Source organism: Asparagus officinalis, unplaced genomic scaffold (genome assembly GCF_001876935.1).
Source record: "Asparagus officinalis unplaced genomic scaffold, Aspof.V1 AsparagusV1_Un546, whole genome shotgun sequence".
Taxonomy (NCBI): domain Eukaryota; kingdom Viridiplantae; phylum Streptophyta; class Magnoliopsida; order Asparagales; family Asparagaceae; genus Asparagus; species Asparagus officinalis.
The window spans coordinates 18,399-41,539 of record NW_017972810.1 but is presented as its reverse complement, the minus strand read 5'-3'; the positions used below and the strand labels follow the sequence as shown (position 1 = coordinate 41,539).

Sequence of the window (23,141 nt, the reverse complement as noted above, 5' to 3'; positions counted from 1 at the left end):
TTTTTCAAGAGTTTAAACTCGCTCTGAGTTATCAACTCTTTCAGAGTTTCAAACTTGCTACGCAAGTTCTCCACAGCGTCAAATTGTGAGGAGGAGATACCGTTCCAGTGAATCAAGACGTGCGGATCATCAACAGAGAGCAAACTCGACGCGAGCATTCGAGGGAGACACACCATCGCCACCGTGAAGACCCCAGAATTAAACAAAGGGGAGAATTCAGATCATTCTCCTCTCTTTTGTAATCAGGAAATTCAATTGTAATCGAGATTGAGAGGGTTATAATCATTCTTTTACTAAGCAGTTAGAGAGAATAAATCAAATACGATTCTTTTATTATTTTTCTTATTACAAATTTTCCACCAAACATTCCTAAAGCGCTTGACGAAGTCATCGACCGTCTCTTTGTCTTCCTGTTTCTCCTTAAAGAATATCCTGATTGATGCTTTAGTGTCATCATCAAAGAAATTACCGAGAAATGAGCTTTCCATTCTGTCCCAGCTGTTGATACTTCTAGGCTTGAGACGGTGGTACCAATCGAAGGCAGGCCCGTGAAGGGTGCTAAGAAATGACCGGACCATCAAAGGCTCATTGCTAGAGATCACTCCTAAGTGGGACTTAAAATAAATCAAGTATTTAGTAGGGGAGCCCTTCCCGTTGAGCGATGTAAAGTTGATCAGGTTGAACTTCGCTGGATACGGGATCGACTCCCACTCTCTTGGATAGAGACATGGAATACTGGTCTTCTTCACCTCTCGAGCATACATCAGAGCATTGATTTTGCTCTCGAGATCTTTCATCTTTTTTTCCTCATCTGTATCATGCTTTGGACGATTTCTAAGAGGAACAACACGGTCACTCCTGACATTGTCATCTTCAGTGGGACCATCCCTAGTGTTGTTGTCTTCAGTAGGGACACCCCCAGCGTTTTGGTCAGCCGAAGGGTTGTCTTCTTCGAGGTGTTCGTCCATATCTGAATCGCTACCTGCTTGGTTAGCAATGTTGCGATGACTGGATTCACCAAGTTGATTGGACAGAGCCCGAATCTGTTGGTCATGCTATTCCCTTATCTACAGCATAGCCATTTCTACTTCGAACTTGAAGCTCTCTTTTTGCTTAGCCAAAGCATCCTCGATGATTTTTGTCATTTGCTTGGTGTTGATCATAAGTGCATCACTGGATTGTCCTGGGTTGGATACCGTATTTTCAGAAGTAATTACAGAGTTGGCATCTAATGCTTCATCATCCGAGGATAATCCCATCTGTATTCTCTGATAATCCCTTTGTCTAATGGTTCCCGATCGTAATCGGGTTAGACGATGCAATATGATCAGGTCAAAACTAGAAGGTCGAGTCGACTTTTCCTTATCAGCCATATTAATTGTGACTTTTGGAAGTTTGTCACCTTGAACGGCCGCTCGTTTCTTGCGTAAACGCTTTGGCTTAGACTTTGACGCTTCAGAGGAAAGCCTTTGGAATACCGATGTTTGCGTCAAAAGTTGGTTTTGTCATGGAATTCATTATATCTTCAGTCGATTACAATAAATTCAAACTGTCTCGCTGGCCGAGATAGTGTTTGCTGTCTCGCCCAGCGAGACAGTAAATTTGCTGTCTCGCCCAGTGAGACAGTAAATACTGTCTCGGAAAATGTAGTTTCTCATTGTAACCGCTCTCCCACGTTTTAAATTCCGTTATTCTGGCAGTTATCAACGTGATTCTCGCCCACGACGTTTCCCACGTTCTTGAACAGTTAGTGGCCACGTGTCGACGGTTGCAAAACAGTTTCTTGAACCACTGATAACTGTCTCGTGTGCGAGACAGTAAATTCTGTCTCGTACGGCGAGACAGTAAATACTGTCTCGCAGGGGCGAGACAAGACAGAAAAAGTCTGTCTCGCGGGGCGAGACAGTAAAGACTGTCTCGCCAGGTGAGACAGTAAAGACTGTCTCGCCTGTGAGACAGTCTATACTTGTGTTCTTTTGCCTTTTTGGATGATTTCCTCTTGAGCTGTATTTGGATATCTTTCAGCATTTTTTGACGCCTACAGTTAACAGTCGAAAAAACGGTTCAAAACAGCACAAACTGTATTTTTTTTTGTCTATGGACACCGGTTCGTCGACTTACTTCATGCGTTCATCGACGTCAATTAAACTTCTGTGACTCGAATAGTGACGTTTATCGTCTCCTCTCTGTTTCGAACTACGTGCGAGGACCCATAGGTAATTTTAACGCCTATAACATACAACCCAAAATTTCTCCTCTCGTTCCTCTCACTCTCTTCCCCCTCGCTCTTCCCCGCCCCCTACGTTTCTGCTGATGAGCCCTGATTATCTGAGTATTTGGTTGTGCATGAGGCTGAGAAGTACTTGCTCCATCAGCATGTGAAGTGTCGGCTCCATCGTCATCGTCACGGGACCTATGTCGTCGCGTGTACATTTGCCCGCTTGATCTGAGTATCAATTGTAGTTGTGGTACATTGCAAGTGCACGTACACGTGTGATCCACAAGCATATTGACTTTGTACGAGAAACTTTCTCTATGTGATATTCCCTTAATGACATCTCATTCATTAAAACTATATCTTACGACATGAAATGATCGAGCGGAGACAATCCGAGCCGCTAACATTTCTTCAACCTTTAGCGTGAGCCCTGAGAAGATATTTGCACCAAGTTCTCGACGTTAGAGAAATAAATTATTAAGTCTGTAAAATATTTTAGTAACTAGTAACAGTATTGGCATACCGTGTGTTCCCCTAAGCACACCATTGAAACTCTCAGAAGCGTTCGTAATCATACAGAACCGCTTGCCGCCATCTTCACAATAAAACCCACTTATCAACATTGTGTGGTCCCAAACTAGTTTCAATCCATTCATGTGCAGCTCGTGAAATGAATTTAATCCTCTCTCGTATTTGATCATAAACTAATTTTTCTGTTGCACAACCGGCTTGCTAAAAAAGATCTTGAACCTGCCTGTTTCCATGCTTCTTTTTGAAGTTGTCCCTAATATGTCGCAAGCAATAACGATGTTCATGTGACGACGGGAAATGTTGTTGGAGTGCTCTTGGAATTCATTTTATCCTATCAGATATGAATGTAATCGACCGAGCCCCCACACTAGGGATATGATATCTAATGCATGCAAAAAATCATGTCTAATTCTTTGTGTTTTCAATATCAACCACTGCAAACGCCAAAGAAAATAATCTGCTATCTACGTCAACTCCGGTTGTAACAAGCAAAACGTCTTTGTACTTACCGTACAAGTGAGTGCTATCAATGCTAAGAAGAGGACGATAATATCTGAAACCCTCAATACAAGAACCAAATGCCCAAAATACACCTGTGAACCATTATTCTCCATCATCAACAGGGTTTGATGATACTTCATAGATAGTCCCCGGATTTCCTCTTTTGAGTGCTTCGAGATAATGTGATAAGATCTCATAAGATTTGTCCAAATCCCTGAATATTTTTATCATCGATTTCCTCCTAGCATTCCAACACTTGTTGTATGATACATCCAATTTGGTTGCTTAATGCACTAAAAGACGAATAGCTTTTGGCCTTAGATCAAGATCCTCCCTTAGATTAGGTAAAATAAATCGATATATAAAAGATGTGGACGCATACTTGTTATTCATCTCTAATCGGGGATTGCTACATGTGTGGAGTCTGTTATAAGCCGTGATTTTAAATTGTCCGCCTACTCTTACACCCAAACGTGAATTAAGTTTTCAAGGACATTTCACATTGCCATCGTAGTGTCCACCATTATCCTCGTCTTCGCCATCTTTGCTATAAAAACAAACCACATTATAGCTTGTTACGTTATTTTTTGTTGGTCTAAACTTGACATTTTTTTTCAATTACCCACAAACGAAGCACATGGATCAATTTCTCCTTACTTTCAAATAAATCCCCCTTCTTGAATGAGAAGTCCTCGTCTTGTGTATTATCAACGATACTAGTGTCGATAGGAATACTTTTCATCGTAGAGTTATCAATCCATTCTTCTCCATGAATTTCATCGGACGGCGGATCCTCTAACACGACATACTAATTATTAGTATAACATCCGTCAATGTGTTAGGTGTCCCCTTCATCACGATCAATCAAACACGTCATGCTATTAATTTGTAAGTCATCATCTTCATCACCATCCTCTGATTCGACACTTACATTATCATCTAGATGGACCGTGTTAGTAAGTATATTCCGTCATGATTCACCGATTGCCCAAATTTCTCTGATGTTTTTCAATAAATAATTCCACCGAACGCTTCTCGTTGTGTAACACTCCAATGAGACCCATATCATAGTCACTTGAGATTTGAACGCCGCTTGTTTTGTTCTCCCTAACAGGATAATTGCAAATAATATTGAGGTGATACTCACATGAGTTGGTTAATGTAAGTCATTAACCAATTCATCGAAAGTATAACGATTTTTATATAAACGGCTCCGTACACCTTCATAAATGGACATATTATTTTCGAGATAGTTAATCTTCCCATCATATGAACAAAGAATTACGATTCGATCGTTCATCGTTACCTCTCAAGAGTAAAAAAATCAATATCAATATTAGAAACACATAATTAGAAACCCATAATTTTAACCATTAAATCTCTTAGATCGATATTAAAAACCCATAAACTTTACATTTTGTTAACTTCACGGTTACAAATTTCGATAATTTCCCCTCTAACTTCATACACAATATTATTTTTTCTTCACAAATTTCATAAATAATTACAAATTTATTCAAAAATCTAATTTTTTACAAGTAATCACCAAGAAATTGTGAGAATATACAAAAATTTTGAATTGAATTTTTTTTAGATTTTACATTAATATTGATGATGCCCTAATTTCGGTGAACTCTGACGGTGACGACGGGGTGAGGGCCGACGGGAGGGGCGACGACAGGGTCAAAGGCGACACCGGTGAGGGGAGGGGGTGAGGGCCAGATGTGGAGGGAGTCGGGCTCAAGAGGAGTGGGGCTAGGTTACGGGTCAGCCATCGCTTCTGCCTTATATAGGCAGAGCGAAAACTCCACGGGACTTCAAGTCCCGTGGAGTTGCAGTTCTCATTTTCTAGAGCCGCGATTCTCTGGAAAATAAGCCTGAAACTTCACGGGACTTGTGAAGTTTCAGCGTTAAAACAAAACTTCACTGGACTTGAAGTCCCGTGAAGTTTTTGAACTTTGAAACTTCACGGGACTTTAAGTCTCGTGAAGTTTAGCAGCTTAACAAAATGTCTGCTAAACTTCACTGAACTTCAAGTCCCGTAAAGTTTGAAAACTTTTTTCGCCAAAACCGACCTGGTTTGGACTGAAACCAGGTCGGTTTTGACAAATAAACTTGAAAGGGATCGTTTTTGGGGATTAAGTTTGCAAATAGGTCTCTTTTAAAAATTTGTCAATAAATAAAATAATGACAAAATAATTATATATTACAAAGTAAATAACTTATTAATGATAAATCACATATATTATAACAAATATTAATATAAGAATATCATAATATAATTATATTATATTATATTATAAAAAGAAAATGTTATTAGTTATATATAATATTATAATATGTTAAATATATATAATATTATAATATATTAATTAAAATAGATTATATTATAATTAATATTTAATATATTAATAATACATTTAATATTAATGTTATAAAAGGTCAAACTATTGTTGACCAAAAACACTTATCGTGGTGTTCTGTAAACACTTTTGAAGAAAAACACCAGTGTTTTAAAAACACCATATAAAATCACCATGGCATCCAAACATAATAAACAGTACTGCTGTTGCAGTTGTTCTGTGTTCAATCATTGTGAGGGATTCTTTACCACAAAATTTAAGTGTGCACAAGAATCCATTTTCCACGGACAAGATTATAATGACATGAACCGAAGCGTCAAAGGAATGTAATGGGTGCCTGGACATCAAGGAAATAAGTCCAACAAATTTGACCTGATTTGATTTCTGTAACATGTAACGACCACAGTAACAACCACATAAAAGACTCAACTATATGTTCTGAATTGTATATGGAACTATCTAATAACTATTTGTCTATGTTGATCCGTTATCAAACACCCGTCTGTAATTAATTAATCAAGACAAAACCCGATCTGACCAAATCTGCAGAAGTAATTGAGAGGCAGGAAAGACTCAAATATCTGTTTTGGATTAAATTTAGAACTATCTAATAACTATTTCTAATTTATTATCAAAACAATGCATAAGCCTTAAGTTCAGAGGCAATACCGCTTGTTATTACTTATTAGAATTGCTAAAAGATCAGAACAATTTCAACCATGCATACAAGGATCATAAGCAATAGTAACAATTCATTGTCAACTCTTAAGTCTAAATATAAATCCATAGCATGGTATGAGAGATATTATTTTAATTTTCATATAAAAGAAAGATGAAAGATAGATGCTATGGATGAGAGAATAGACTTTGATGTATGTTCAGATACATACCTAGGGAGAAATAATTTCTTCCGAGCTAAGTGAATCCAGTAGCTATGAGACCCGGTTTGTCAACTACAAAACCAAGTTTTGAACAGCAATAAAGGTATAAGAAGATATTCTTCATTAACATAGCTTATTTAAATTAAACATATTATTAATCCATAAAACACACAGGTAGAATTTAGCAGAAGAGAGATTTGTTAAATTTTTACAGGATAAAGAACTCAAAATATGGAACAAAAGGTGATGGAGAACAATACACAAAATACATTACAAGGGTCAACGTTACTGAAGTTTCACCTTTTCCTTGCATATCTTTGATAAGGCTTCAACATGAAAACTTTGCAACTCTTCAAGAGCTCTGACATCTAGACCATCAAGATCTTCCCCCTAAATGTACGAGAAAAGTGAATTCAGTCGTACTCATTAATTAAAATTTGCCAAGGCTACAGTTTGTGTCTTTTATCAGAACATTTACCAGTACAGCTTAGCCATTAGCCAACTAAGATATCATAAACAGAGAACATGGTTCTATAGATCGAACAGATTTTCCTCGGTTAACAAGACTTTCTGTCCTCAATTAAGCAAAATTAGTCAAGCCATTGCCAGCAACAAGCATCCATAGATTAACTAAAATATTTCTCGACAGGTCGTTGAACTAAATCGATCCCAAAACTACAATAATTCTCAGTTTTTATCATATTACAGGAAATTTCATTTTTATCAAAGAAAGACGAAAACAACCCTATAACTATGTGACAAAATGATATTTTCAAAAACTACTTTGACCAAACCAGCATTCACCTAGAACTAATGACCAAGGATGGATTATATGATGAATTTTTCAGGATAATGCTTCAACAAACAAACAAAAGTAAAACAGAAAGAGAGAGATAAAGGTTAATGGAAGAAGAGTTAAATAATAGGTCCTTCCAGAGTATGTAAGTGTAAAATAAGAATGTGTTGAATCAAGTTATCAAGGCACACAAAACTGGTGACTCAAGTGATTTTTCTGAACAAGATACTTAAAGGGAGTGAAGATAAGATCATAAGAGGTTGATCAGTCATACATGATCTGCATGCAGTAAGAACTACAATCTACGCCCAACAGGTCTTGTTCAAAGATGCATTTCATATCTGGCAACTTGCTACTTATGCATCCATACATCTATGCCAGGTTTTATAATTCGTATCATGTCCAATTTGATTTAACCAAAAGAATTATAAGATTCTGTGAGATCTACAGCAACACATAGGTTTTATAGCTAATAACAAGACAAGAAGATTAATCAGTTACTGCAGCTAAAAAGGTAAACAAAAAATGGATGGCTATTATATATTTAAATACTCTTGTAGGCAGGAAAAAAAATTCCATACCTTCAGTCTAGAAACAATGCCTTCTAGTTCTTTGCATCGTTCTCTCTCATATGCATAAGCAGCACTTACTTCTTGTGAACCATTTATATCATCATTAGGCATCCCAACAAAAGGTTTGTTCCCCATAAAGTTTACACCAGAAGTGCCGTGTGATGAAATAAAACCATTATGCTGAAAATCAATGTCATTCAACCCTTCAGATAAGGTTTCATTAGAAAGCATCCCATTCCTCTTGAGTTTTGCAACAAGAACCCACATATTTGCAAGTTCGTTTTCCAAGTCTTCTTCATGTTGTTTTGACTCATCAATTCTTCTTTGTAGCTCAGCTTCTTTTCGATTTTTTTCTGACAATGCAGCCTCCAAAGAAGCTTCTTTCTTACATCTGGCAACAATCTCTTTCTTTAACTCCTCAATGAAAACGCTATCCCTCTGACCATTACTAGATCTACCAAGGGAGAGATAATCCTTTGATGCAGCTAAGTCCCCAGTCAATTTTGCGTTTTGGTAGGAAAGTTTTGTGACTTCTTCAGCCAAATTTCTAAGTTCAACTGCTGCAGCAGCAGCCAATTCTTTTGCATAAGATGCTTCCTCAGCTAGTTTTTGGCTATGAATTTCAAGCCCATCTTTTTCCTCAGCTAACCTCACCTGCTCTTGCTTTAGATTTTCAATTTCAGCAGCCTGCATCAGAATGAATAAGGAATATATTTTAAGAACTTAACAAACAATCTAAAGAAGTTTACTGTAACTGATGGAAATAAATTTACCTGCATGAGAACTTGAGCCTTCGCAGATGTGTCACCATCAGAATCCTTGCATGAGACAAAGCTTTCTGATAGGTCACCATTTTCGATAGATAATTCAGCGGCACAAATCTTACACAGGCTATCCTTATGACTGCTCTTATCTAGCAAGGAGCGGACTTGCTGCTTTAGTGACGTTACAGTTTCTTGAAGTTCTACATTTTCAGGTATCTGTCACAGTTATGAAAGCTTGTCATAATTTGGTGTATTACAACTACAGACCAAAAGGATGTTCATAAAATACGCTGATTCACCTTCATTTGTAGTTGTTCCCGAAGAATCCTATTGTCAGCAGATGTGATCTACAAGGAAGTGGAAAGGGTGTGTTAATGTAAACACAAAAGAAAGATACCCATAGAGGCAGTAGTGGACAAACCTCAAGTTCAAATGTCTTCTCACTTAATTGACTAGTCAGCTCTGAAAACGCCTGCAGAAGGTGACAATGATTAGAAATATGATAGAAAAACGAAATGTGAATGGAAAAGGTCATAACCCATCGAATATAATCAACCTATATGAAGTGACTTTTCACCTCAAAAGCACAAGACCTCATTAAAAAATGATTCATTTAATAGAACGTGATAAACTAAAAACAGTTGAAGACGCTAGAAGGAATCACAAGAGAAAACAAACAATTGGTACATGCACATGCGCCCACACCCATAGCCACTCACCACCACCACCTTGCCTCATGCTAACCAAGATTCATCTTTATTTAGTTTATTTATTGCCTTTAATATCTCCAATCAAGCTCTAAAGCCAATAATCAGCATACAAGAGTTCAAGGGCCCCTCAACACTTCAGGTAAAGTAAAAGGTACCTGAGTTAAGTCAACATTGCTCGACGACTGTGCAGTCTCTTCAAAAGATCCCACCATCCGCTGCTCAAGTATGCGCATTTGGATCTTCTTTTCATTGATTTCATCCTTCAACTTCTGCATTTGCTCCTGCATCAGCATTGAAAAAGCATTTGATATTTAACCCATTACAGGAAGCCACTCATAATTTGATAAATAACACAAATCACCAAATTGACCTCCAACATATAACAGGAACCTAGCTGTTGAGACTGTTCACTTTTGTAATATAAACAAAGGATAGCTGACATGCCTGAATCTGTGAATCTTCTGGGTAGCCGGCTGCTTGTTCAGTCAGTCTCTTAAGAGAGCTCATACATAGTGCTACTTCGCCAGCCAACATCTTGACCTGCTCGCGGAGAAGATCCACTTGATCTATTATGGTTGTTCCAGTCTGCACGAGAGTCAAGCATGTTTGTAAATAACTACAGTATGAGATTCAGTGAGTGATACTACTAAAACCATAGGTATCCAGTCAGAAAAGCCTTGAGTAATGAAGTTGATCATCGGTTAGATGTTACATTGCAAGTAGGAGGTAGCAAAGGATTGAAACAGAATAAGATTAAAAAAAGACTTGAGCTGAATATTCAAACAGTATAAAGCTTGATGAGAAGGACACAGTGTACACAGACTAAAATGAACATGACAAGATACAATCAGGAAATCAAATATATGCATCATAATTGTTAGATATTATTGGTACTTAGGTTTAGTAGATATTATGAGATATTATGAGATATTATTGAGATATTGTGAGATGTGATTTTATCTCATGGCTATTTTGTAATACCATCCTAATATCTATTTAAGAGAGGTTAGGGTTAGATGAATTATAACTTTGCCTTCTCTATTTCTCTACATAGTATCAGAGCCTACTCAATCATAGCAACTTCTCCCATCTTTCTAAAATCTCAAGGTCATCGATGGGGTTTTGCATGGCCTTCATGCTCCCCTCGGCGGCTACGACAATATCTTTGATGGCATCGACGGCTTCAACATCAACAACTTTAGCATCATTGTTTTCTAGATCTTATCAAACACCCTCCACATAATAACCTTTAAAACAAGGTTGGTATCTACTGTTCACGAGATGAACAACACCGAAGTTGCAGCTCATATATGAAGAGTAATCGGAGTTACCGTGCGCTTCAACAAGAGGAGGAGAGTTCTTGATCAGAGCCTTCATCACCCGTCCGAGCCTTAGTATTAGCCTTAGCATTAATACTAAGAAGAGCTACTACCTCGCTTTAGCCGAGGTATACGCTTATAGCTTCCCGATCCCACGCAGATCGACGAAGTTCTGCTTCTAAAATCCCTCCACGGATAGACGAAGCTCTGCCCGATTTTCTCGGAACAGATCTGATTGCCCCGGTGGTCCACGGATATCAACATCCCCGTCACAGGCCAAAGACCCACGCAAGCAAGAGATGACAAACAGCTCTTGCGTTTGTTTGAAAGGAGTTGCATTTCTTTTGTTTTCATTGTGTACCGGTCTTATAAAAAGACTACTTTTTTATTTCATTGTAACGATCAAAGTTGTAATGAATGCAGCAATGAATACAGCGACTTTTTCCGCAAACAAGCTGGCGACCACAGTGGGAGCCAACGGCATCGCAACCGACGCCGTCGTGACGCAGCCGGCATTCAAGATCCGGGTGAATGAAGAACACGAGCTCGATCAACAACAGTTCAAAGAAGGCCTCTCTTCCTCACTTTAGCATCATTGTTTTCTAGATCTTATCAAACACCCTCCACATAATAACCTTTAAAACAAGGTTGGTATCTACTGTTCACGAGATGAACAACACCGAAGTTGCAGCTCATATATGAAGAGTAATCGGAGTTACTATCAACTCTTCAGCGTCGTTGGTAGTTATATGCTACGACAGCAGTTCTCTTTCAATGTTGGTTCTATTGGCTTACCCGCCCGCCTAGGGCTTCTGGCTTAGGTATCTACTGTTCACGAGATGAACAACACCGAAGTTGCAGCTCATATATGAAGAGTAATCGGAGTTACTATTAACTCTTCAGCGTCGTTGGTAGTTATATGCTACGACAGCAGTTCTCTTTCAATGTTGTTTCTACTGGCTTACCCGCCCGCCTAGGGCTTCTGGCTTACCTGCCTAGGGTTTTAACTAAAATACCCGCCTAGAGTTTTTACTAAAATACCTGTCTAGGGTTTTTACTAACATACCTGCCTATGAATTCTACTGGTTAACCCGTCAAGAGTTTCTATTGGCTGACCCGCTAAGAGCTTCTACTGGCAGACCCGCTTAAAATTTCTACTGGCTTATCCTTCTAGAGATTCTGGCTTACTCGCATATGGTTTCTACTAGCATACCCACCTAGGATTTCTACCGGCTCACCCGCCTAGGGTTTTTACTAATTAACACGCCAATACTTTCTATTTGCCGACCCTCCTAGAATTTTTACTAGCTAAACGACCAAATGTTTCTACTGGCTGACCAGCCTAAGGTTTCTACCGCCTGATCCGTCTAGAAGTTCTACCGACTAACCCGTCTAAGGCTTCTCTCTATTGATTGACTCGCCTAGGGTTTCTACTGGCTGTTATGTGAGGTTCTGAAACCTTGAGCGATGCTTTTGGTGTTGTTTCTGGACATTATGAGCTGAAACGAACAAGGAGAGTTTGAGTAGGAGAGAATTGAGAGAGAAGGTGAACAGAGACTGGAATTGAGAGTTTAGAGAAGAACTTATTTCATTCATAATCCTCTTTTGATGTTACACTTCGTTACTTATACCAAATCCAAAGTTACAAGAATGTGCACGTGCACAAATAATATTAACAGAAAACAGTTGAAGCAGTTTGAGCCGAAACAAAACATTTATTACAAAGGATCCTTATTTAATAGACTTTGCATATCAATCTCTTCACTTTGCGTGTCGGCCCTCCTGCTTCTTATGCCTTTGCGTATTAGTCCTATCTTGCATATCAGTCCTATCTCTAAATCGGCTGATTCTCTTCCTTCAATCAACTGATTTTTAGCTCCTGACAATTCCCTCTCCTTAATTTGGGCCTTGTCTCAAGGTCAAATGTAGGAAACCTTTTAACCAAATCCCTAACTAACTTGGAGCACCCTGCAGTCAGTACCTCTGGAGGTTTCTCACTAAAAACAATGACTGTATCAGCCAGCAAAAGAGAGAAGTTCTGAGTCTTCGGATTTTTTGTCTCAGCTTGAAGGTTCTGGAAGCCAAGGGACACATTAAAAACCATGCCGGCTTTTAAAAGGTGATTATTGTTTAAGTTCAACCCAGATTCACGAAACTCAAGGTCAATCCCTGTTCCTGCAAACCTGGTAAGATTTGGGAGGAATTCTGGAGCTTCTTTCTCCACGACAGAAACAACAGCCTGGTAAGCAGCACCAGCCTTGTTGTCGGGTTTCAGCATGGCGATTGCAGTGTCATGAGTCTTGAGAAGAACCTCATACTCCTTGGTGTGAGTTGGAGTTACATCAATCATAAAAGTTCTGGTAATATTCGAACAGTAGCTGCTATATCGTGATCTAATTGCGGATATGATCACACTAGCCGAATCATAGAACAGATTATCATCGTTGCTTGATGCACTTGGCTTCAGATCAAACTTACCGCCGCTCTGAAATATTGGCGGGTAACATATATCAACATTTCCTGCCTTCAGCTTCACTTCGACCTTGGTCGGATCAATTATAACCTTCTCAGCGGCACCCATCAGCGATGAATGACTAACCTTTTTCTCCTTATCAATAGTTCTCTCGAGTTGCGGGACTACAAAATGTTTAAACATTGATGAAGTTAAATGGACAGGTTTCTTCACACAGGTAAGCTCAGTAGCATCCTTGACAACAAATAATTCAGCGAACCCATTTGTTACATTGGTAAGCTTTAACCCCGAGCCGATTAGCTTTTCTGACCATGTCTCTAGGAGCTTCCCTTCAGGTGTCTCTTTTGCTATATAACCAACAACTGAATCTTCCGATTGAGAACAAATCACACCCAATAATTGTTCTATTGATGTAGAACCATCATTATTCTTTACCTTAACATGTATCACAACATCTACACCAGCAGCTTCTTTAGCAGATTTCCTAATGGTTTTGAGCAGCGAAGCCTTCTTTTGGCTACACAAGAAATGAACGTGCATGCTCATAAAAACCATGATTGTTTCTGGAAATTCATAGGCCACCAACCAATTTGCCATTGACATTAGCACGTCCTTGCGATTGAGGAGTTTGTTCCTTTCGTGGATCATTCTTGCTCAATTCAGCCATCATTCCATATTCAATACTTTTGAGCAAATCTTTAAGGGTATCTTCAACATTTCCCACCTTTATGGAGACCAATTGTTTCTCAATCTCCACCCAATTATTCTTGACTGCTTGGGACAAACCAATCTTGAAAATTTAACCACCAACTTTTTCCTCGAGCTCGGCCCTCGAAATTCCCTCAGGAGGCACCGCTGAAAAAACCTGAGCCTCCGACGATCCGTTTAAATCATACAACTTCGCTTCCTCCGTCAACAATCATTTGTCCTTCTTTACACCATGCGACTCGATGAATTGGAATGCTGAGAGACTCTTGATGACGATCTCGAGTTCCCCGTGGCCTATTCCGATGCTAGAAGCGAATTCAAGCTTCTTGGAGCTGGGCTTCTGTTGTGATCGTAACGGAGTGGAATTTCAGTAAATTCCCATCGGCCCGAGGCTGACTCCGCTCCGACGAGACTCTTGGACCCTTTTCCCAGTTGAACGCGGCGACAGTTTCCTCTTCTTACTTGAGATTGACTATGACGGATTCTTGAGATTTGGCTTCCTCTTGCTTAAGATTGGTCATGGCGGTTTCTTAAGCTTTGACTTTTGGTGGAGACGAGAAGATTGTGGCTTCTTCGTCTTTTTCATCCTTGCATCAGGTCGCTCCTTCAAGGTCTTATGGGTATCAGGACTGATCTCAATTACAATCGTAGGCTTAGGCTTGACTGTAACTGTCTTTTGCTTAACTTCTTTGATAAGGGCTTTTCTTGTATCTCCATCAGCAGCAAGAACCACTGGCTTCTTTGTTCTTGACAGCATCAGCTTGAGTATTCGCAAGGAGTTGAGCACGAAAGTTTCTGGTAATTGGACGCGAATTTGATGTAATGGCTTTCCTTCGACGACGGCAGGACGAGCGCCAACTACATTGCCTATGTCTCCGAGGGTTCGCCAATTCTTGTCGTCTTGAGCAGCAACATCATTCTTAGCTTTTGCTTTTGGTATACCTCCATCAAAACTGTAAGATGGCTGAAATTCTTCATTGAAATCATCACGTCCTTGCGATCGCTCATTGTTGTAATTATCTTGCAGCTCACTGAGATTGGAAATTTGTATGGCTAATTAACAACATCTATCATAAATATTGCGCCCTTGTAGAGAATTCATTGCTTCCACCGTATTTTGCTGTGATTGAAATTGTATAAGAGCTTGAAAGCCAACTGACTTCTGAAAGGTGACGATCTTCTCTACAAATTCATATGGAGAAACACTTGATGCAGCACTTCCATCGTTATAAAATAGAGCATTATGTGAATAGTGACTAAGAGGATTCGATTGGGTTGTGAATCCTGATCTGCACCCTTCTGTCTATGAGAGTTCTTCTCTTATCCCACGATTCTTTGGTCCAGATTCTTGGAATTCCTGAATTCTTGGACAAAAATCTGAAACTGAGAAGACAACTCATTCATTGCTGCTCTCAATTGATATTGGGGTCGATAAAGCTCTGATACCAATTGTGAGGTTCTGAAACCTCGATCGATGTTTTTGGTGTTGTTTCTAGCCATGATGAGCCTGAAACGAACAAGGAGAGCTTGCGTAGGAGAGAATTGAGAGAGAAGGTGAACAGAGATTGGAATTGAGAGTTTAGAGAAGAACAACTTATTTCATTCATAATCCTCTTTTGATGTTACACTTTGTTACTTATACCAAATCCAGAGTTACAAGAATGTACACGTGCACAAACAGTATTAACAGAAAACAATTGAAGCAGTTTGAGCTGGAACAAAACATTTATTACAAATGACCCTTATTTAATAGACTTTGCATATCAACCTCTTCACTTTGCATGTCGGCCCTCCTGCTTCTTATTCCTTTGTGTATCAATCCTATCCTACATATCAGTCCTATCTCTAAATCGGTTGATTCTCTTCCTTCAATCAACTGATTTCCATCTCCTGACATGTTACTACAATTTTTCGTTCACTAACGTCTTCAAGTATTCTGAATAAAGATGACATTGTCAAAACTCTTGCAACTAGCTGTTCTATTTAGATTTGTAACAAACTAGACATACATAGTAATATATGCTCCAGGTTGAGGGGGAGTGTTAGATATTATCAGTATTTAGGTTTAAGAGATATTATGTGATATTATTGAGATACAAAGATGTGATTTTATCTCATGCCTATTTTGTAATATCCTCCCAGTCTCCATTTAAAAGAGGTTAGGGTTACATGAATAATAACTTTGTCTTCTCTATTTCTCTACAATAATGACATACTTTATCCATATAAAAAAAGAATTCTCAAGCTTCTTACTAAAATGGACAGGAAATGTTCTGTATTTACTAATAAGAATATGTTATCTTATCCAACTATTTCTCCTCCACTGCCCTGCCCCATTTGTGTCCGGTGCTTTTCGGTCTCTTTCACCTTTAGTCCCAACATTTCGGGGTGTAATATAATAAAGAAAATGGAAAATGAAAGACCAAAAATAGATCAAGTTACATTGAAACTGATATTTCCCAACATTATGCAGGCCAAGTAGCAATATGAAATGCTTATAGCATCAGCAATAATTATGAGGAGATAAGAGCTAAGAAAGAGTCAGTAACAATAATTTATTCAATATAATCATGGAAAAAACTTTGAACCAGTAACTAATGAAGATTAAAGGCATGTATGGTTATATATTCCATCACTACATCTAAAATGTTTCAGATGATGGGGGAGAAAACTCCAATGCAGTAAACATGAGCAAAAAAAGAACTATTACTGCATTCAGAGATTTACCGTAATGTAAATTATCTAGTGTGAGAAGGATATAGGACGCCAAGCCAGAACAAGTAGATGAACCAAACCAACAAATTAAGAAAACCAAGTCTCATGATGAAATCTGGACAAGACGTTTCATCATAGACTAGTTATATTACTAGGCTACAAATATTAACCCCAGAGAAGAGCCTCACCGGTGGGGGTCGACGTCCATTGACTGTTACACTAAATAGATCGCCAGCTTGTGTTCTTTGAGGGAATGTATCAATGACTACAGAAGGATCATCTCCCTTTATACTTACAGATCTCCTCCGTCCATCTTTCATGTCAACTGACTTATGTTTTTGATGTGATGACTGTGAGCAGGATGGGGATCCACTAGTAGAACTCTCACTATCAGCACTAGGCGAAAATCCAGAAAGATACTCAGGTTTCTGCATCAAATGCATTTATGTCATGTATCTATTTTATTGGTATGAACAGAAATATTGCAAGTCACTTTTAAAAGAAGAAAATAAGACTAAAATCTCAGTTTGCAACGGAATGAAAAATCAGTAGAAGTTTGATTAGGCACCACCGAATTATGCCTATAGGGAACCAGATACATTAGCAAATGTGAAAGAACATGAAGATCCATATCAGGATGGGTACTATTGTACATGTTCATGTTTAATGAGTGTAAACCAACTCGTGAAGATAAAAAGAGTGATTGGCAAAGCTACACACTTCTAGAAGAATTTTGTTTTACATAAATAAATTAAAATTGCATAGACATAGGATTCTTCTAACCAATTTTTTTTCTATAGAAGCCGCCACGACAAATAGGTAGGTTCAAATTTCCTACGGTAAATAAGTTATGATAGACAAGTCAATTGTCTCTAAGAAACCAATCTTTCTTCGTCATGTAGCGACAAAATAATCCATATCATGTAGTTACTAACCAGTTACTCACCAAAGGTCTTGTTAAGGCTGGGATCTGCAAGAGCAACTTGAAACTCAATGTGGGGCAAGTGCTAAAAAAGGTCTTGTTGTCAATGGCCCAAATAAGACTAGTACCTAAAATAATAAGATTGCATTTGGCTAGTGAGATGGTGGAGGATAGGAGTATGAAAAGAGCTGCCCTTGCTGCAGTTGTTTATACTCTTTGGCAAGAAAGAAATTTCTGAGATCATGGCAAGGAGAAAAGACAACCAGGTCAGTTGGCAAAGTATATCCAAATTGTTTTGTTCATCTCCCTTTATAGCTGTAGAATTCTTTAAAGGTATCAGTAGTGGGTTCGGTCTTTGTGAGCTGTTTTGGTTTGTATCCTATAAGGATGAGTTGGTTTTGTGAAGGTTATGAGTAGTTTTCATGATGTATATAGAATAAACTCTGTTCCTAGTGTTTTTTTAAATTCAAGTAAGACTTAGCTAGATATGTACTTAACACTATTTAGTTGAATGGAATTGGGTTTATTCCTAGAAATCATCTTTAAAACAGGGTCATCCTATGGAAACTACATTTGATTGTCAATTTATACGTAAATCGCCATTAAATAGTTTTTTATTGCAATCAATTACCTGGACTCACTTTTAATTCAAAATTTTTATGATTCTATCGTTCTCGACAAATTGGCGTTGATACTTCTCATGACGCCTGAACGACTCTTGAGCATCATTACTCGCAACAAAATCGAGCCTATAGGATGCAGTTGAGCACTCAACTTTGCCAACTTACCAAAGGCTCTCTCCCCAAGGCTAAGTATCTCAATAGTTCAAAGATGATTGTTGATAACTTGGCTGCCAGGAGTATGCTCAATTTCGCATGGCACTTAATGCTTCTAGCATTACACACATGATCGATTCTCTTCATGGTGTGTTGTTGATGCAAGAAGCCTCATTGCTACTTGATTTGACCTATGCTTCTAAAAATTCAGTAACAACCCCAATGGCGCATCTCACTAACTTCCACCCTCGAGCCTCATTAACATCCTCTAGTTCTCAACTACAATCTGCACTCATGATACTAAATGGTCGACAATTCTTTCAACCATCACAACTCTACAAAAATAAAAACGGTCATGGAAATCGAGGGAACAAGTGTTGATTTTGTAATCGATTTGGCCACACTGCTCTTGTGTTCCATCATCGATACTATACAACCTACCAACATAGCTCACCTCACAATAATACTCCACAACCTAATGTGGCTCTTCTTCCTACTCCTTCAAACATCAACAATGCTTATAACTGGTTTCTAGACTCTGGAGCAGCACATCATGTTACATATGGTCATGGCAACCTCTCTATTCAATCTGACTATAGTGGCACTGAACAAGTGAAAATAGGTAATGGCTCGGGTTTGATGATTTCTCACACGAGCACTTCCTCTTTTGTTGCCAATCATCGTCGCTTTTATCTTCTTAATACTTTTACATGTTCCCTCTATAAGTCTATATAAAAAAAATCTACTTTCTGTTTCCAAATTTGCTAACGATAATTGTTTCTAAGTTTCACCCATATTTTTGTCTTCTGAAATACTATCGCACGGACAATATTCTTCTTAAAGGACTACTTCATGACGATCTCTACTATCTACCTTCTAAAGATTATCACTCATTGCTCTCCTAGCTTCAACATCTGAGTCACCCTCCCTTGCAACATGGCAACATCATTTTGGACATGTTGCAATGCCTACTGTTCGAACAATTCTCTCACGCAATTTTTTTTTATTTTGCACTAGTAATAATGATTTTTAATCATCATGTATTATGAGCACATGTCATTAATTGTCATTTACTTTATCAAATCCACTACTAGTGCTCCTCCAGAAATAATTCATTGTGACATTTAGAGACCTGCTCCTATAACATCAAATAATGATTTTCACTATTATGTTCATTTTTTACAAGTATTCTAAATTCTCGTGGTTCCATCCTCTTGTTTATCGATCTGATATGTATGATGTTTTTACCGAATTTCACATCCATATTGAGAACATTTTGAATGTTAAGATTAGATTTTCAGTTTGATGGTGCTGATGAATTTCTTTCTCAGCGTTTTCAAAATGAACTCATCTTCCATGGGAATGGTTATAGAATCTCATGGCCACATATGCCTTAACAAAATGGTACAACCGAACACAAACATCACCATATTGTTGAAACTGGCTTAGCCCTTCTATATCATTGTGGAGTTCCCTTGAAGTTTTGAGATTGTGCATTTGAAACAAGTGTATATCTTATCAACCGTCTGTCTACAAAACTCTTAAGGGCTCAACTCCATCAAAAACTCTATTTCACACTCGTGATTACAATAATCACTGTGCTTTTGGTTCCTTGTATTTTCCTTATCTCTGTCCATAGACTAATAATAAGTTGGAGTCACGTTATCTACCATGCATCTTTCCTGATTATCCAAATGGCTATGTTGGATATAGATGTCTAGTACCACAAACAGGTTGTATCTTTCTATCTAGTAATATTTTCTTTAATAAAAAAACATTTCCTTACAAATCTTCTCCTCCCACAACCTCCCTCCTTTAATATTCTAGTACCTCCATTGCCCGAAGACTCATCGACTAAATTCTCATTTTCCTCTAATAGTGTTGATTGTAATAATAATCCATAAGATTATTCATTAACTAATATTGAATCTTCTTCAGATAATGTTGATTGTGATACAAGTCCACAAAAGGATAGCCTGCTAGAGAACGAATCTACAATTGCACATGCAACTTCCAAACAACCATTGTTGGTGTATTCTTTTCGTCCTTCTAATCAAAGACCAGAAACAACTTGCAACATCTTCTAACCCAGATTCATCTGTTTCTCATGGCTCAACTCATCCAATGATTACTAGATCTAAAGATGGGACTCTTCACCCTCGTGTATTGGTTGCTTCTCGGTACCCAATAGTCTTCTCAGGTCAAGTTGATAATGTTGAATCAACTTGCTTTTCTCAAGCAAGCACTGACCCCCGTTGACGTGAGGCAATGGCTAAAGAATATAATGCTCCTAGTCCTATCAACAATGGAACATGGACATTTGTTCCACAAACTAGAGGATAGCAATATCACTAGTTACAAGTGGGTGTTCAAAATTAAAAAGAAGCCAGATGGGACAATAGATCGATATGAGGCTCGTCTTGTTACAAAAGGCTTTAATCAGCATGATAAGGTAGATTAGCACGACACTTTCAGACCGGTTATCAAACCAGTCACCATCAGGATTGTGCTCTCTTGCTATATTTGGTGGTTGGCTCATTCGACAACTTGATGTCAAAAATGTTTTCCTACGTGGCACTGGATGAAACAACCTCCTACGTGGCACTTGAAGTCTTGTACATGAAACAACCTCCCTATTTTTTTTGATCCAGAGCATCCATAGATGGTGTGTCGTCTTCAACGTTCTCTATATGGCTTAAAACAAGCTCCTCGTGCATGGTTCAATCATCTCAGACTCTCAGTCCATTTCTAAAGCTCCTACGTGGCACTTGAAGTCTTAAACAACCTCCCGATTTTATTGATCCAGAGCATCCATAGATGGTGTGTCGTCTTCAACGTTCTCTATATGGCTTAAAACAAGCTCCTCATGCATGGTTCAATCATCTCAGACTCTCAGTCCATTTCTAAAGACATCGGTTTTGTGAGCTCTCGTGCTGACGCTTCTCTTTTTATCCAGCACACTTTTACTTATATCGTCTTCATGCTTGTCTATGTTCAATCCTTACGGGCAGTCCTAGTGCACCTATTTTTGAGCTTATAAATTCTCTTGGACGGGAGTTTGCAATGAAAGATCTAGGTCCTTTAAATTTATTTCTCAGAGTTAAAACCCACAACACTCCTTCCGACCTAGTCCTTAGCCCAAATACATTTTGCACCTCCAACAGAGTCATACGGATGGTGCAAAGCCTATCTCTACATCAAATGCTCCTAGTTACAAGTCATCCTCTAATGATGTTGATCTCTTTTCTGATCCATCACAATATCAGAGTATTGTGGGAGCCTTGCAATATCTCACATTAACTCGTCCAGACATCGACTATGCTGTGAATCAAGCTTGTCAATTCATGCATTCTCCTACCGATCTACACTAGATGGCAGTGAAAAGAATTCTTCCCTATCTCAAGCACACCATAAATCATGGCCTGATTTTCTCAATGAGGTACTCTCCTTACCTTCATGCTTATTCTAACGCGGATTATGCTAATGATCCTCATGATCGCCGCTCCACTGGTGGATACTGGATACAGTTTTTTCTTGGTTCTAGTTTGATATTCTGGAGCTCAAAGAAACAACGTACAGTTGCCCGGTCAAATACAGAATCCGAATACAAAGCATTCGCTAATGCTACATGTGAAGTCATGTGGATGCAAAGTCTCCTTCACGAATTAGGGGTTCGTCCCCCAACTGCCCTAACTTTATGGTGTGACAACATATCCACTATCTTATAGCCAATCTAGTGTTCCATGCTCACACAGAACACATTGAGATTGACTATCACTTTGTTCGTGAAAGGGTGGCTCGGGGTCAGCTTAATCTTAGCTTTACTGCCTCTCTTAATCAAATAGCAGACATTTTTACCAAAGGGCTTTCTACATCTCGTTTTGTCGCACTTACATCCAAGTTGATGGTTTGTGAACAGCCCATCAACTTGCGGGAGAGTGTTGACCAGATTCATTGTGTGGCTTCAAATGGCAATGAATCCAAAGATGGAAGGACAGAAATTTGATAGATTTATCACATGGCTGTCCTGCAGTGATTAGTGCATAAAATCCCTCATGAATCACACACTTAGCACATGGTTTGGCCATGGTTTGATTGCTGTAATTAGTACTTGTAACCAGTAACTTAAATCACTCTAGATTCCTTGTAGTTGTATGAAGGATTAAGTTGTGTATAAATAGTGGAGCAATTGTACAACAGAAATACACAAGAAAATACAACAATTATTCTAACAATTCTCTTCTCTTCTTGTGCAGATTTTTTAGTTTCTAGGGGGGAAACACAATGGAATTTTTCGTTTACACAAAAAAAAAGGGAAGTTGTGGAGGAATCAAGATTTCTTTCAAGTTTTTTGGAGAAAAGTTAGAAAACACATCAGTCCATATCAACTTTGGTTAAGAGTTACCAATCTATAGGTGGAATTGCTAACTTCATAATTCTCCTGAAAACATAAGGGCCTAGATGACTATATATTCTTTAAAAATATCAGTTTTGACTTCCATATCAAGTAATGAAGAGCCAACACGAGCTGGAAAGGATAGGTCAGGATTGAAAAAGCCAATCCGATGAAATTGGAGGCCTAGTTTAAACAGAAATGCTAAGCTGGAATTGGAACAATCATTGATTGACCCAGAAATTTGTTTTTGTGATAGGAATCAGGTTAATTTTCAAGAGAACCTTTCCAGTCCAGCAGCCACATGGCTCGTAAAATCAAAATACAGATATTCGAGGAGATATTTCAAATTTTATGGTCTGCGAGAACTTTTCACCAACAGAAGATCACCTTGTGAGTTACAGATTTATAGCCTGCAAGAAGTTTTGATCAACAAAAAACCACTTTGAAATTTGAATTGTGGGCTCTTTAATTGTTAACAAAGTTACAATTTGTTAGA

At 38.4% G+C, this 23,141-nt stretch overlaps 1 protein-coding gene across 1 annotated transcript in view; it reads right to left on the bottom strand.

Annotated features, from left to right (window-relative positions):
• Nucleotides 1–6,497: 6,497 nt before the first annotated feature.
• Nucleotides 6,498–23,141, bottom strand: part of LOC109827912 (kinesin-like protein KIN-7E, chloroplastic) — a gene marked incomplete at its 5' end in the record, with an annotated part of 35,036 nt that continues 18,392 nt past the window's right edge. The window contains 9 exons of the mRNA XM_020394934.1: nt 6,498–6,566; nt 6,795–6,884; nt 7,872–8,549; nt 8,636–8,842; nt 8,926–8,973; nt 9,048–9,098; nt 9,492–9,617; nt 9,781–9,921; nt 16,740–16,979. Coding sequence (XP_020250523.1) covers nt 6,546–6,566; nt 6,795–6,884; nt 7,872–8,549; nt 8,636–8,842; nt 8,926–8,973; nt 9,048–9,098; nt 9,492–9,617; nt 9,781–9,921; nt 16,740–16,979 — 1,602 coding nt within the window. The remainder of the gene's footprint in view (nt 6,567–6,794; nt 6,885–7,871; nt 8,550–8,635; nt 8,843–8,925; nt 8,974–9,047; nt 9,099–9,491; nt 9,618–9,780; nt 9,922–16,739; nt 16,980–23,141) is intronic.